The sequence below is a fragment of the Apus apus genome, chromosome 16 (assembly GCF_020740795.1).
Source record: "Apus apus isolate bApuApu2 chromosome 16, bApuApu2.pri.cur, whole genome shotgun sequence".
NCBI classification, from domain to species: domain Eukaryota; kingdom Metazoa; phylum Chordata; class Aves; order Apodiformes; family Apodidae; genus Apus; species Apus apus.
In genome coordinates this window covers 7,046,776-7,059,673 of record NC_067297.1, presented here as the reverse complement: position 1 = coordinate 7,059,673, position 12,898 = coordinate 7,046,776, and the positions used below count along the sequence as shown (strand labels likewise).

At 37.7% G+C, this 12,898-nt stretch overlaps 1 protein-coding gene across 11 annotated transcripts in view; it reads left to right on the top strand.

Annotated features, from left to right (window-relative positions):
- Window positions 1-12,898, top strand: part of ARVCF (ARVCF delta catenin family member) — a 249,036-nt gene that overhangs the window by 95,342 nt on the left and 140,796 nt on the right. For 8 of the 11 annotated variants that reach the window (XM_051634294.1, XM_051634297.1, XM_051634298.1 and 5 more), the window contains one exon: window positions 298-542. The exons of 2 other annotated variants lie outside the window; for them this stretch is intronic. In XM_051634294.1, coding sequence (XP_051490254.1) covers window positions 327-542 — 216 coding nt within the window. In that variant the 5' untranslated portion in view covers window positions 298-326. The remainder of the gene's footprint in view (window positions 1-297; window positions 543-12,898) is intronic. One more of the 11 variants, XM_051634296.1, reaches the window with a different exon arrangement.

Below are 12,898 nucleotides of genomic sequence, written 5' to 3'. Positions count from 1 at the left end.
ATGAAAACCCCTGTCAGATCAATTTTAGCAAAAAGATCAAAGGAATTAAGTATAAATTCTCTCCAAGGTGAGCAGGTGGGTTTTTTCTTTTTTGAACAGGGAAGCCTTGGATTAATTAATTTTAATTTAAAATCAAATCAGTGGATGGAAAGAAGGTCTTTTCAAAGAGCAGTGCAGTTTGCTTCTTAGAGTGAACAGTATTTTAGTAGGGTGACTAACAATGTGCATTTTTATTCTTAACCTCTGACCTGTGCCCTCCCCACCCCTTACCTAACCCTTTCCATTTGCCCTGGTCAGTTAACAGGCAGGAGCATTTGAAAACAATCATGGATGACTATGATATCAGGTCTGCTGCCAGCATTTTAGCATCTGTTAAGGAGCAAGAAGCTCGTTTCGAGCGGCTTACCCGTGCACTTGAGGAAGAGCGGCGCAATGTCTCCTTGCAACTCGAGCGTGCCAATCAGCCAGCAGACCGACTGAGCATTTGCAACATTGGCAATGGTCAGCCACTGGCAACCGCCTGGCAGCAGCTTGTACTGCAGGTAACAGCCTGCTCATTTTTCCTGTACCAGAATTTCCCATTCCAGAAAGTCAGGTGCATCTCGTTTGTTGTCAGCATTTCATTCCGTAGCTTGTCTTCTGATAGCCCAAAGTGTGTTGTGTTCATCAGTTAATTTGGTAGCTCAGACTGCAGAGCCTTGGCTTCGAAGTTGCCTTTACTTCCTCTTAGCTCTTGGATGCTTTTAAAAATACATGCATCCTTGAGCATTAAACCCGAAAGAGAGATTATAACACCCTCCTTTAAAACTGTGCACTCGCTGGAAGTCTGGTGATGTGCTGGTGATTGCAAAAGAAGCCTGAGTCATAATCTCCATAGCAAACAAAATTTCCATTAGAAATAGTTGTACTTTGAATAGAGGGAACAGCATGAAAAGCGAGGATTTCCCTCCTGCAAAGTCTTATTGTTTGTGCAGGGAGTACTTAATAATCTGTGTCTCTTGTTTATTGAATGGATAGACTTTATTTTAGTGATGCAAACTGGCTTTGTGGTAGCCTTAGGTTTCCAAATATTGTTTTTATTGATATGTGTTATTTAACGGTTTAAATGTGCTATGATTAACTACTTACATCTCTAAATAATTTAAGCCTGCAAATCACTCTGACATGCAAGGTAAGTCATGCAGAAGCAATAGTACTATTTGTGAAGGTCTGTTTCCTAAGAAAACATAGTTCAATTCAGAAAGAAACTCCAGGCTATGGCAATTCTAAAAGTTGTTTCCCAATTATACCAGACTGTTTTACAATTATATTTGCATTGAGCTGTATTCAGGCAGACTTTACATTATATGATGTTAGCACTGCTTTTCATGAACAGCTGCCATGTTTCTGAGTGCATAGATGTTTGAATGTAGGACTCCACATGAAAGGAGCATCCTGCACTGAGTAGGCTAAAAGTTTGACAGTAGCTGGTAGGAGGTGTAGGTTCTTAAAGTCTTGATGAGCAGCTGGGCTGAGGAGAGGGGAGATGTGCTCACATAGTTTTTAATAGAAAAAGGACAAGTTCACCTTCACTTTTTCTGAATTACTTTGTGCAAAGTGCCTGATTAATAGCTACAGAATGAAATTCCTTATCTGCAAAACTGATGAAGTATGAGTTTTCTGCAGTTGTATAGCATCAGGTTTAACCACTTCCAAGAAAACTTAATAAAAGTTACTAAGTTACTGGGGTCTATGTGATTCTTCTGGACAAGCAGCCCCTGTAAGTGACCCCAGACTGAATCTGTACAGTCAGCTCATTGCCACTAAGGGGAGCAACGTAAGGAAAGCTTTAGTTCATAAATGGTAACTCTTGAGGTTTTTAGAGTAGCTTGTATATGAAATTAAAATGGTTGATTAGCTAAATATATGTTAAGAATTAATGTAAGGCTATTTGTGTGGATTTTCATTAAATATACTGAAGACCAAATTCCTCCCTGATTTACTAGAATTAATTAAATAGTGTTTAAGTGAAGGGTGAAACCTGTACATTCAGTCTTATGCAGAATATACAATTATTTATATACAATCTTTACTATTATATATTTATTTCATTGTTAAGAGTACACAAAACAAAAGGCACCCTACACTTCACTGCCTGTAAGGATTGCTCATGCTCTGTAGGGAAATGCAACCATCTCTGAAGCTGTGTTTCAGTGAGGACTGACTGATTTCTGCTTATCACCCTATTGAACCTTTTGTTGCAAGTAATAGTTCAAAATAACTCAAGTAGTAGCTTTTCCACTTGGAAGTTGCCTAGGTGCTTATATATAATCTAGTTATTCTGAGTAGAATTTGGGCAAAAAATGAGGGTTGACTATTTTATGAGAATGCCAAATAATCTTTAATGATCTCTACCCCCAGGCATCAGTTTTCTATGTTGTTTGATTGTCAAAGTGGAATCTGTCAAAGGGATTTGTTAGGGAAATGTGTGTGGTCAGGGCTTTGTTAACAATCTCTCTCAGTACTTTTTGTAATACATGCTCCCAAACTTCTGCTTTTCTTAGGGAAAAAAATTAATCTGCTTTTTTTAATTTAATTTAATTATTTTAGAAAAGGAAAAACAGTATATAGGCAATGTGTCAGTGTAACAGCTTTCTGAAGTCCTCAAAAGAAAAAATCTCAAGGTCTTGGCATATATTGATGCTAATTAATTCATTCTGGGTTTTTCACAGGCCACTCTTTTTATTATTATTTTTTTTCAATAGCACCTTTAAACTCATTCCATAACAATAGCCCCTTGTCCTAGGCAGCCCATTTAGCCATTTCCTTCACTTCACTTAACTGCTGAGTTTTGCCTGCTCAGTGGGAATTTAGAATACTCAATGGGACACTGGAACTGTGGTGCACTTGCTGACAGCTGCTAGGAGCGTATAAGGCATCATGTCTTTTGGCCCCTGACAAGAAGTATTGGATCTGCAAATGAGGTCAGGGATGTGCTGTAATTGCCAAAAAACACGTGCCTAGTCTTCTTAATTTTACATTAAGAAAGTGTGGGGGATTTTTCTAAAAAAGTTCTTACAGTTGTTTCTAATGTGAGAAGTTGATTACTTGGACAACCTAAACAAATCATTAATGGTTTGTTCAGATATTAATTAGAAATTGCTGAGATTATTCTTTAATGGGAATTTTCCCAGAGAAGATGTTTCTGGGAAACACTGTCCTCACAATAAGGGGTCCTAAATGTTGCTGAAATGTTTCCCATTAATATTAGTGAGAGTTTTTTATTGAGGCAGTGGACAAAGCATGTGTTATTCCATAGCCCATTGTTGATGGCAGTGCCTGCCAAAGCCCCGGGCTGTGCAGAGCTTTTGCATCCATCTCGCCTTCCTGCAAAAGGCAATAAGCAGCTGCTGCCATATGGACAGCCAGCTTTAACCAGCAGAGTTTCTGGTGAGCAAGTGGGTAAATGTAACCTCCCCAGTTGTAAAGGCTGGCTTCAGTTGGAGTGTGTTGCTGAGCGTACAGCCAGTGACCTGAATTAGGGTGTTTCAGCTCCAGACCTTTTGGAAGATGGCAATGTTCTGCATGTGTTACTGTGGATTTTCAAGTGGTCAAAAAAAGTGTTGTCCCAGAACAAGAACCCTCTGGACAAAAGATCAGTAGTTGCTCAATAAAAACTTCTGCATTACTCTGAAAACTGTAACATTTAATTAAATTGTAATCATAGAGCTTTGATCTTGTTAATAAATATCCTTAAAAATTGGAAGGATTTGTTTGTGACTGTTCCCTACTCTGGCTTTGAGTGGTGAGAGCCACATGGCTGGCCATAGCTGTTTGTTTCTGAAAGTGAAAATCTGGTTGCACTAAAAAGAGCAGAGCTGTCTGTTAATGTGTGTTTGTTTGCTTCTCTAATTTTTGCAGTAAAGAATGTAAAAAAATAATAATAATTCTTGTTATTATGGTATCCCAAGCTGGGGAAGTCTTGGCAATCTCTTCTTTTTTATATGTTTACCAATGTACACATAGTCCAATAAGCTTCTAAGTCACTGGTGAGTGCACCTATCATGGGTCTTCTACATGTTAAAGTATGTTTTTTGCAAGCTTGCTAAATCTTAATACTCTACATGCATGAGGTATTTAGTTTAATCCACCTGGTTCTATTTAACTTCTTTTCAAATCAGCCTTTTGCTGCCCTTCACAGTGGGAACTAGAGGTGGTCAGGGAGAAGATATGAATGTGCATGTGTAGGATTTCTGCTTGAGTGGGCTGAATGCACAAAGCTGCAGTATTATCACTGGATAGTTAACCATTCAGTACATAACTTTTTAATAATAACGAATATTGTAACTTTTTTTTTACTTTTATTAAAACATTTGACATGTGAAACTTATTAAACACAAGGCTATATCCTGAGTTGGTTTAAGTTGGCATGGCTCCATGGGTTTCAGAAAAGCTCTGTCAGTTGGGGAGCTGAACAACCTTTGCATTCCAAGATTGTTTCCCCATTGATACACACTGACAATTTTCATTCCTGTTAATGCTTCATAATCAATATAAAGTACATTATTCATTAAGCCATATTCATTTTGCCAAACAAATACTCTGTAACAATACTTTGACTTCAGTGATCTTGCCGTGACCTATAGGGATTTCAGAGGGGTTCTCCGTATAAAAAAGGTAGGTATTACCTCTTTTCTTACAAGTAGAAAAGCTGTGGGAGTTTCCCACGTGCTATTGATAAACAGAAACACATGCTGGTGCAGAGTCTTACCAGATTGACTCTTATGCCTTTAAGAAGTAACATAAGTTGATCTGGGAAGTCTTTGCATTTAGAAAATAATCCGATAATTAAAAATATATTTAATTTGACTGATATTTCCATTCTTTTAGGATCCCTGTGGTGGGCTTGTTGGGGTATTTTTGTGCTTGTTTTTTTTAGATATATCATCTGGTATGTTTGGCTAAGGAGGTACTGAAATAGATTAAACCCAAAATGCAGATTGTGTGTGTGCATATATGTTAGTACAATATAGATATAGAAATTCCCACGTTTTTTACAAAGTCTGTTAATGAAAAAGCCAATCAGTATAAATTCCACTCTGGTGCACATTTTTTTCTTAGATTCTTGTTGCATGTTTTATAGAATTCTGCTGTACTTTAAGGAATACTTTTTACACGCTGAGTGGGAGGTCCCTTAGGAAGGAAGCTCCATGACAGTCCTGATGTCACAGGACTGGTAAAGGCTGATGAGGGGTAAACAGTGACTGAAAAATGGCTGTAGGGTTTGTAAAGGCTTCCTACAGGTCTGTCAGTCAACAACATGTGCCAAGAGACCTCTGACTGCAACTCTTAAGTTAAATCATTTTTAGTGACTAGATTCTTCCCCTAAAGGAGTGATAAAATGGCTTATTTCATTTTCAAAAGCAAAATACAGGTTTTGGGTCATGTTTTGACTTGAAACTTCAATTCAGCCAGCTACACTGATAACTTTCTGACTCAGCATTAGGTCAGCAGCTTCAAAGGTTTCATCCTGTCAATCTGTTGTGCTTTTTCACACCATGCAAGAATCAGGCTTGCTGAGATTCTTAATGGTAAAGTATGTTTCATGGGCTGAAATGTTTAACAATGAAACCACACTGAATCAGCATGGTGTGATACCAGTTAGTATAACTTAATATCTCATATTTATGTGGTTATACACCCAGAAGGTGATCTTGACATGTCAGTAAATCAAGCAAGTTAATAAAATTTGTTGGGTTTTTTTGTTTGTTTGTTTTTTTCCACGTTGTAAATATGATTATAGCTGTTCAAGGAAAATCAGCTTATGGAAAAAACTTACAGAATATTTTCATAGTTGTGATTTGTATCATTTATATTTCAACTATGTTCCAGGGAAATAACACATGCTTAAAAACTAACAAACACATTTTTCCTTTTTTTTTTTTTTTTGTTGTTGTTAAGTGGCTATTTTGTAGCTATAATTAAGCACCAGTATTCTTCAGTCTTTATGTTAATCTGAGGTACTTGTGACCTCTGCCAAAAATGACATTTACTGAATTGAGGGTCAGTTTGAAATAAAAGGTGAACTTTAAGGCACACCAGAACACATGGCGAGAATTAAAAAATAATAATAATTTTTAAAAAATCTCAAATTGCTTTTCTTAAAAAAATACCATTAAGTTAACCTTTCTGAGGTACAGTTTGGGCAACAATAACTCTTCTGTCTGTATTTCATTACTTCTGTTTAAGATTCTCTGCTCCACACTGTCATAATGCAGCCTCTTAGAGACGGTCTCCAGTGCTTTGTTAGTAAGAATATGGGTGCATAACTTTATATATAATATTTGAACATATGCAGAATAAAAAATGGGTTCTGAGCTGCCCTGGGTCTTGCCTTTTTTCCTTCTCCCCATCTCATACAGAATGCAGTGCCATCTTTGCTCAGTGTGTAAAATTTTGTGTAATTAGTTCAATTGTAGTGCCCCTTGGCTTCCTTTGTTGTGTAACATATTTGTGCTCATATTAAGGGACTGACAGCATGGAAGATTTTGGGTTTGTTTGGGTTTTTTTTTGCCTTACAGGTAAGGTCAGGTACAGACAACAAGGCTGTTGGTTCATGGCAGCTCCTGGGTGTTACAGTATTATTTCCTGTTACACTGCCAAATACCCAGGAAAAAACTCATCGGTGGTCAACTCATGGGTGTTTTACTTCTGCAAGTGCTGAGCAGATGGCAAAATGCTGAAAGAATTTGTAGGTATAGTCTTAATTCCTTTATAAAACCAGTTGAAACTACAGAAATACGAGTTCTGATTCAGGGGCACAGGGTGGTTCGGGGTCAGGTGTATTGTGCCTGCTCTGCAGCCAGCCTCTGCTGCCCCTGCTCTCAGCTCCCCCAGCTCTGTAGTTCAGCTCCTGTGTTCTTGGCCTACAGATGATGGTGCAGTTCCACATGCAGCAGCTGTACCATCAGCCTGACCCTGTAAATCCAGTATGTATGAGTAGCCTTACTGAATTTCTAGGAATGACCTGGGTCAGGTTTCAGCTTCTGCATATGTGCAACTATTCAAAGGTTGCAGGGAGGAAGGAGGGGGGAGATTTGGGAATACAATACAATTCTCATGGGAGAATGAGTTTGTAGATCAGAATTCAGAGTGAGCTGAGAGATATTTGCAGGACTTGTGAATCCCAGCACAGTCAGGAACTGGACCAGAAGCCATTTACACAGTGACTTTTCAGGGAGATGCTCCTCATGCATGAGGTTATGATCCCATCTCTGTTTTTTGCTGAATGGGAGATGATAGTACTTGGGTTTAGCATGGAGGTTGGAGCTTTTGCTGCCTTCTTTATGGACACTGTCTCATCTCTGTGAAAGGATCAACTCCTGGTTTGCAGTGCAAGTCAGGATGTTTTTTTGCTAGCTCAGCAACAGTGGAAACTGGCAGCAAGGAACTGATGCTTCTCAGGGCCAAAGTACTGCGGATTGGTTATGACAGTGTTGCTAAGCCAGCCTGCACCTTAGAGGAATTCAGCCAGAGCAGTAGTAGCTCTCTTGGAATTACTGCAAGGGTTTCAAATAGAGACTTTCCAAAATGACAGTATAGCACATTGCATCTCTGTGACCTTAAGGAGCTCCTGCTGTTTGCCCTTCTGTTGGGATTACCTGAATTCCAAAAGGAATCATAGAACCTGCTTCCTGTGTTGCAGGAGGAATGTGATAGCACAAGGCTAACAAAAAAGGAAACATTTTGCAACAGGCATCATGGTATATATATCATCTGAGAGTCTCTGAAAGATGGACTCAAGCAGTATTCCCTCTGAGACAGTACATTTCCTGGTTCTTCTGTTTCTTGTTATAGCTTCTCCCCTATGGTTATTCTTCAGTCTTCATTTGAGGCCTTAGATGGTAAGAACATAGATACAAAACAGAATGGAAATATTAGCATCCATTTCAGCTACAACTAACAAGATTTGACCAACTGCATCAGAAACTGTGAATTGCTTTCCAGAAGGGATTTATTTGATAAACAAACCACCTAAATCCCATTTACTAGAGTTATTTGGGGCTCAGATCTGCTGGCAAACAGCAGGATCCATGCAAAATCTGATGCATTATCTGAGAAATGTTTCTATGAAAAGTAGGTCCCAAAAGATTAAATTAAAAAAAATTAAAAAGGGGACCCAGCAACTGAGAAACTGAATGACTAGTAAAGCAAGAATTGTTTTATTCTTTCCAACACAATGATTTTTTTTTTTCCAAATTTAGTTATACACTATTTTAGTTTTACATACGCAGGTTGAAAATACATCTTTTAGCTCAAAGATGCCTGCCTTTGCAGAAATCTCAGTTTCTCTCTAGCATCAACAGTACCTCACTTTCATGTCTCACACTTCATCTCTAACGTGTGCTCTGCAACTTTATATGGGAACTGCTAAATTCCAAAGGGCCGTCTGATGTTTGTCAGCAAGGCAGCAACTCATTTATGCTACTGATTATAATAATGCAAAGCAATGATCACATTTTCCCTAAACATCTCAGAAATACTTTTGCAGTTTCGTTTGCCTTGAAAAGTCTCAACTTCTTTTGTCATGTGTGAATTTTTATTGAATGAGGTTCTGGAAGCAGCTGAAAGGCAAGGATTTTCTTTTTTTTTGCCAAGATTTGTGAAGGAATAATTTTCAACAATTGTTAACCTTTCTGGCCTGGAACTGTGCCAGGTTTAAATTGAAATTATTTAATTTAATGGCAAATTCACAGTTTCATAATTATTTTCCATGATTTTACATTGCCTTACTAAAACAACTGTTTTCTTCTAGAAGTACCTGTAAGAGAAACACATTAAAAATAAATTCTGCCTGCTGTGTGTACTTTATTGTGTAAACAGGCATCTTAGCTGTTGTTTGCCTGATGTTTCTGAGTATTGCGAGATCAGTTAGTATAATTGCAAGTAATTATTAAAAATGTCTTAAAACAGGAAGATTCAAATGCAAACATTTAAACATTAAAGAGTAATATCAGGTTTCATAACACTTTTTAAGAAAACAACTTTCTAGTCACATTTACCACATTTGTTTCTTGGTCATTAATTTGAAAACATCTTACATTTTAAAGTTGTGATTTGGTTTTCATGCTGCTTGTTTATTTCTGAGCTCAGACAGCAGTATATGATTAATTGTGCTGCCTTTTTAAGACTTACTTCTCCCACATTTTACTTTCCAAGCATACTACTGTACTCGTTCAGCCAGGATGTTCAAGAGGAAAGATTTTAAACCCTCACAAAACTGTTTTGCACACTCTCTCTCTCAATTTTATGAAAAGATTTTGTTGCTAATGCAGGCCTTGATCCGTTCGCCTAAAGGAGGCAGACAGACCTTTATCCCTACAGGGCATTGCTCAGGAGTCGGTCCCTCTTCATAAGCCTCTACCCTTAGAGATCCACATGTAGCAGCAAGACTGTTTTGCAGACACTTTAAAACCAACAAGCAGGCAAACGGGCAATTTCCTCTTCCTCTTGAGCCCTTTGAGCTTTGGATGTGAAGGGTTCAACCTGGCTTTTAAAAAGTTTTCCACAGTTCATTTCAGCTGTCTCCAGTCTCTAAGCTTTTGTGAAGTAATACTGAAAGAGCCCAAAATGAATGTTGGGTTATGATGACATTAATAAATTACTGAGCCTTTTGCTAGTTTAGGCCATCTTGTTAATGGTTCAAATTATGCTCTTGCTTTGTCACAAATGTGGAATAAGTCACTTAAGTAATCAGTGTCACTAAGAATGGAGTGGCCAAAGATGGCCTTGGGCATCGTGAGGCTGTGTGCCAACTATAATTAAAACCTTGGATTTAAATAAATGTCAGAGTTTACTCTTGAAATACATATTTAAAACCAAAACCCGAAACTGCTTCCCTTTTAAAGCTACCAAATTACTAACTAAAGAGACTATTTTTTAACCGTAGTTGTGGTGATGGGAAGTGCTATAGAATACTAAGTTCATTTTAGGGGGTTAATCTAAAATGTATTTTTAGCTGCTGGAAGAGTGGCACTTTTAGAACATGGTAGTTAAAGTCTGGGAAGATCTATAGTCTCCATGTTTCTAACCCGTCTCAATTAGCTTTTCTTCCTTCTTGCAGTCTTATTTTCCTATGTAAGTATTTCAGATATAAGACATTTGCCCTGGAATAAAGTTCCATACACAGAGACCAACACTGTCTCTTCAGTAGAAAAACTAGAACAAGTTTTGGTTTGACGAGGATAGTAATTACCATAACAATCAGTTGATAGTGCAGGCAGTCCAGTACCTAATGGCAAACCATGGTTTTGCCTTCTAGTTGAGTGAATGGCACGTTAACCTGGGATCTTCTGAGCAAGTGATTGTAGTGTGCAGCTTGAAATACAGCACTAATCATCTGGAAAATCCAAAAATCAAAGCAAAAATCTAAGAAATAAAAATGGTTAATACTGGGCATTTCCTTGCATTGAGTGTCTTTGCTTTCCTTTCCAGTTACTACACTGTGAAATTATGGTCATAGTACCAACTTTTAAATTTAATTTATTTTCCTTCTTGTTGTCACTCTGATACAAATGTAATGCGCTTTTTTTTTTTTCCTTAAACTGGAGGAGATTTTTCCAAATTCACCCCTGTAAAATGTAGTTGATTTTTAGCTAAACGAAGCTTCTGGGAAGAAACATAAATCATTCATTCAGCTGTGACCAATACACAGTGACATAGAACTTCCTCTGTCCTTTTTTTTTTATGTAAGTGGTGCTGTCACCAGACTGTCCTTGTCCTCATCCTGTCGTCTGACAACTTGGATGAAATGGAGTTGATTGATATCAGATGTAGCAAGATGGAAGCTACAATTTGTATGTATACAAATTAAAATCCCCTGAATCTATGGAACTACCTAATGGTATCCTTCTAGAAAAAATGCCTGCTTCCTCTTTGGCATGTTGTTCTAAAGCTTTGTGATCCATTAGACCCCTTCTTTGATACTGAATTCTTCAACAAGGATGACACACAAAATCATCCTCCATTTATAAACAAACTTCTCCTTGACTAAGGCAATCTGTCTTTGTCTCCATTTCTAACCTTGCAGCATGAAAGCAAAAAGATTATCAAAACTGTGTTGGTGGAAATGTTAGAAATAACATGGTGGATTCATCCTACTAGTCATGAAACCATTTTGGAGTGAGTTCAGATGCTTTGAAAAGGCTCATGTAATTTTTCAGATGTTATTTAAAATTATGGAAATGTTAACAGGAAAAGTTATCAAAAATGTATCTTGGAGATACAATGTTCTGTTTGCATTTGTCTGTATTAAAATCATTACAGTAGGGCACCTGTTTTCTCACTTACCTTGTTTATTTGCTGCATGAAGTTCACTGAATAAGACTAAAATACCCTCAGCATGGAAGCAACTCTAGGAATATAGGTTATCTGACTCTGAGAGTTGCCATGGGTGATCATGGTGCTTTTGCCTATATGGTTAGCTGGGATTCTTGATTCATCTTGTGCCTCCTTGCTCTGTTGGGTTTATGGAAGTTTCATATCACCAAAGCCATATGTTTTGTTTCCAGGCAGAGCTGTAAACCATTTCATTTTTACTGCCTCTTGAGAGCAGATCAATCTATAGTGCAGCACTAGTGATGGAGAATTTTTTAAGGGTAATGGGAGAAAATAAAAAAAAAGAGGTTGGCCCAGATACTATACTACTCTATCTTCCAGAGAATCCTATTTATAAATTTTTATTTTCTCAGAAGGAAGTAAGTCTTCACCCTACTTTTGCAGCTGGGAAAAATGTGACAGATAAGAAATTAAGGTTTAGTTAGAAAAAAAGGGAGGGGTTGCAATATAGTCAGCATTCTGATAATAATAGTGTGTGTGTTGGCAGAACTTGGAAGTTCAGTATAACCTTAGGGATCTATTTCATAACTCTTATTTGGGTAATTAATTCTTTTTCTTTGGCATTGCCAAATCCCAGCATTCATAATCATATGAGCTGCTGAAATATTGCAGGCAGCTAATAAGGGGACTTGAGATGTATTTTGCCTTTTTTTAAAATAAATATAATCTTTGGCTTTGAGTCAAAACATTTTCAAAATTTACCTTTCAGGCAGAAGTCCTACAAGCACCTATTTTTGGAAGGAACACTGTATTTTTTAAATAACTTGACTCCAGAAGGTGGGACTTCAAAATTCAACAGCAGTAATCTTGCACAAATACCTGTGGGTTACAACATGAGGGACTTCTTCTGTGAGTAAGAATTGGCAAGTCCATCTAGGAAGGTTTTCTGTTTCATTGTTTTGCATGCAAGAGTAGCTGCTTCAGTGCCCTATGGATATAGACCTTATAACATGTGTTTTTTTGATAATGTGTAGAGGTCTGGTACATATCCAGGTGCATCCCTAAATTGAATGATACTTTTCTATGCCAGCATGGCCTCGGCAGAAGTTGAGCTATTTCAGTTTGTTAACTGAAGAGAAGTTAGACAAGAAGAAGGGAGGGGAGATACTGGACCAAAGTCCAGGAGACTCATACAAAATCTGTTCACTTTGCTCTGGCCTATAAGTATTTTATTAATGGCTGCTACCAGTTACCTTTAAATTATTCTCCTGTAGATAGATTCAGAACATATTTTTTCCCTCCAGTGAAGCAAATACTTTGCTTCAGCTAAATATTGTGGAACACCTGACATTGCCCTTGTCAACCTTTATGGCATTTATTTTTAAACTAACTAGGATCAGAGGTGGCTAATGTGGTTCTGCCCCTAAAACACAAAGCCTTAGCTCTTAATATTCATCTGATATGCTGACAGTGGCAGTAACAGGAAGGCTGAAATTAGGATTAAATAGGTCTGAAACACTCCTTCTGGCCTTAAATGTCAATATAGGAGATGCCACCTTTTCATCTTGGTCTGGTAGGATTG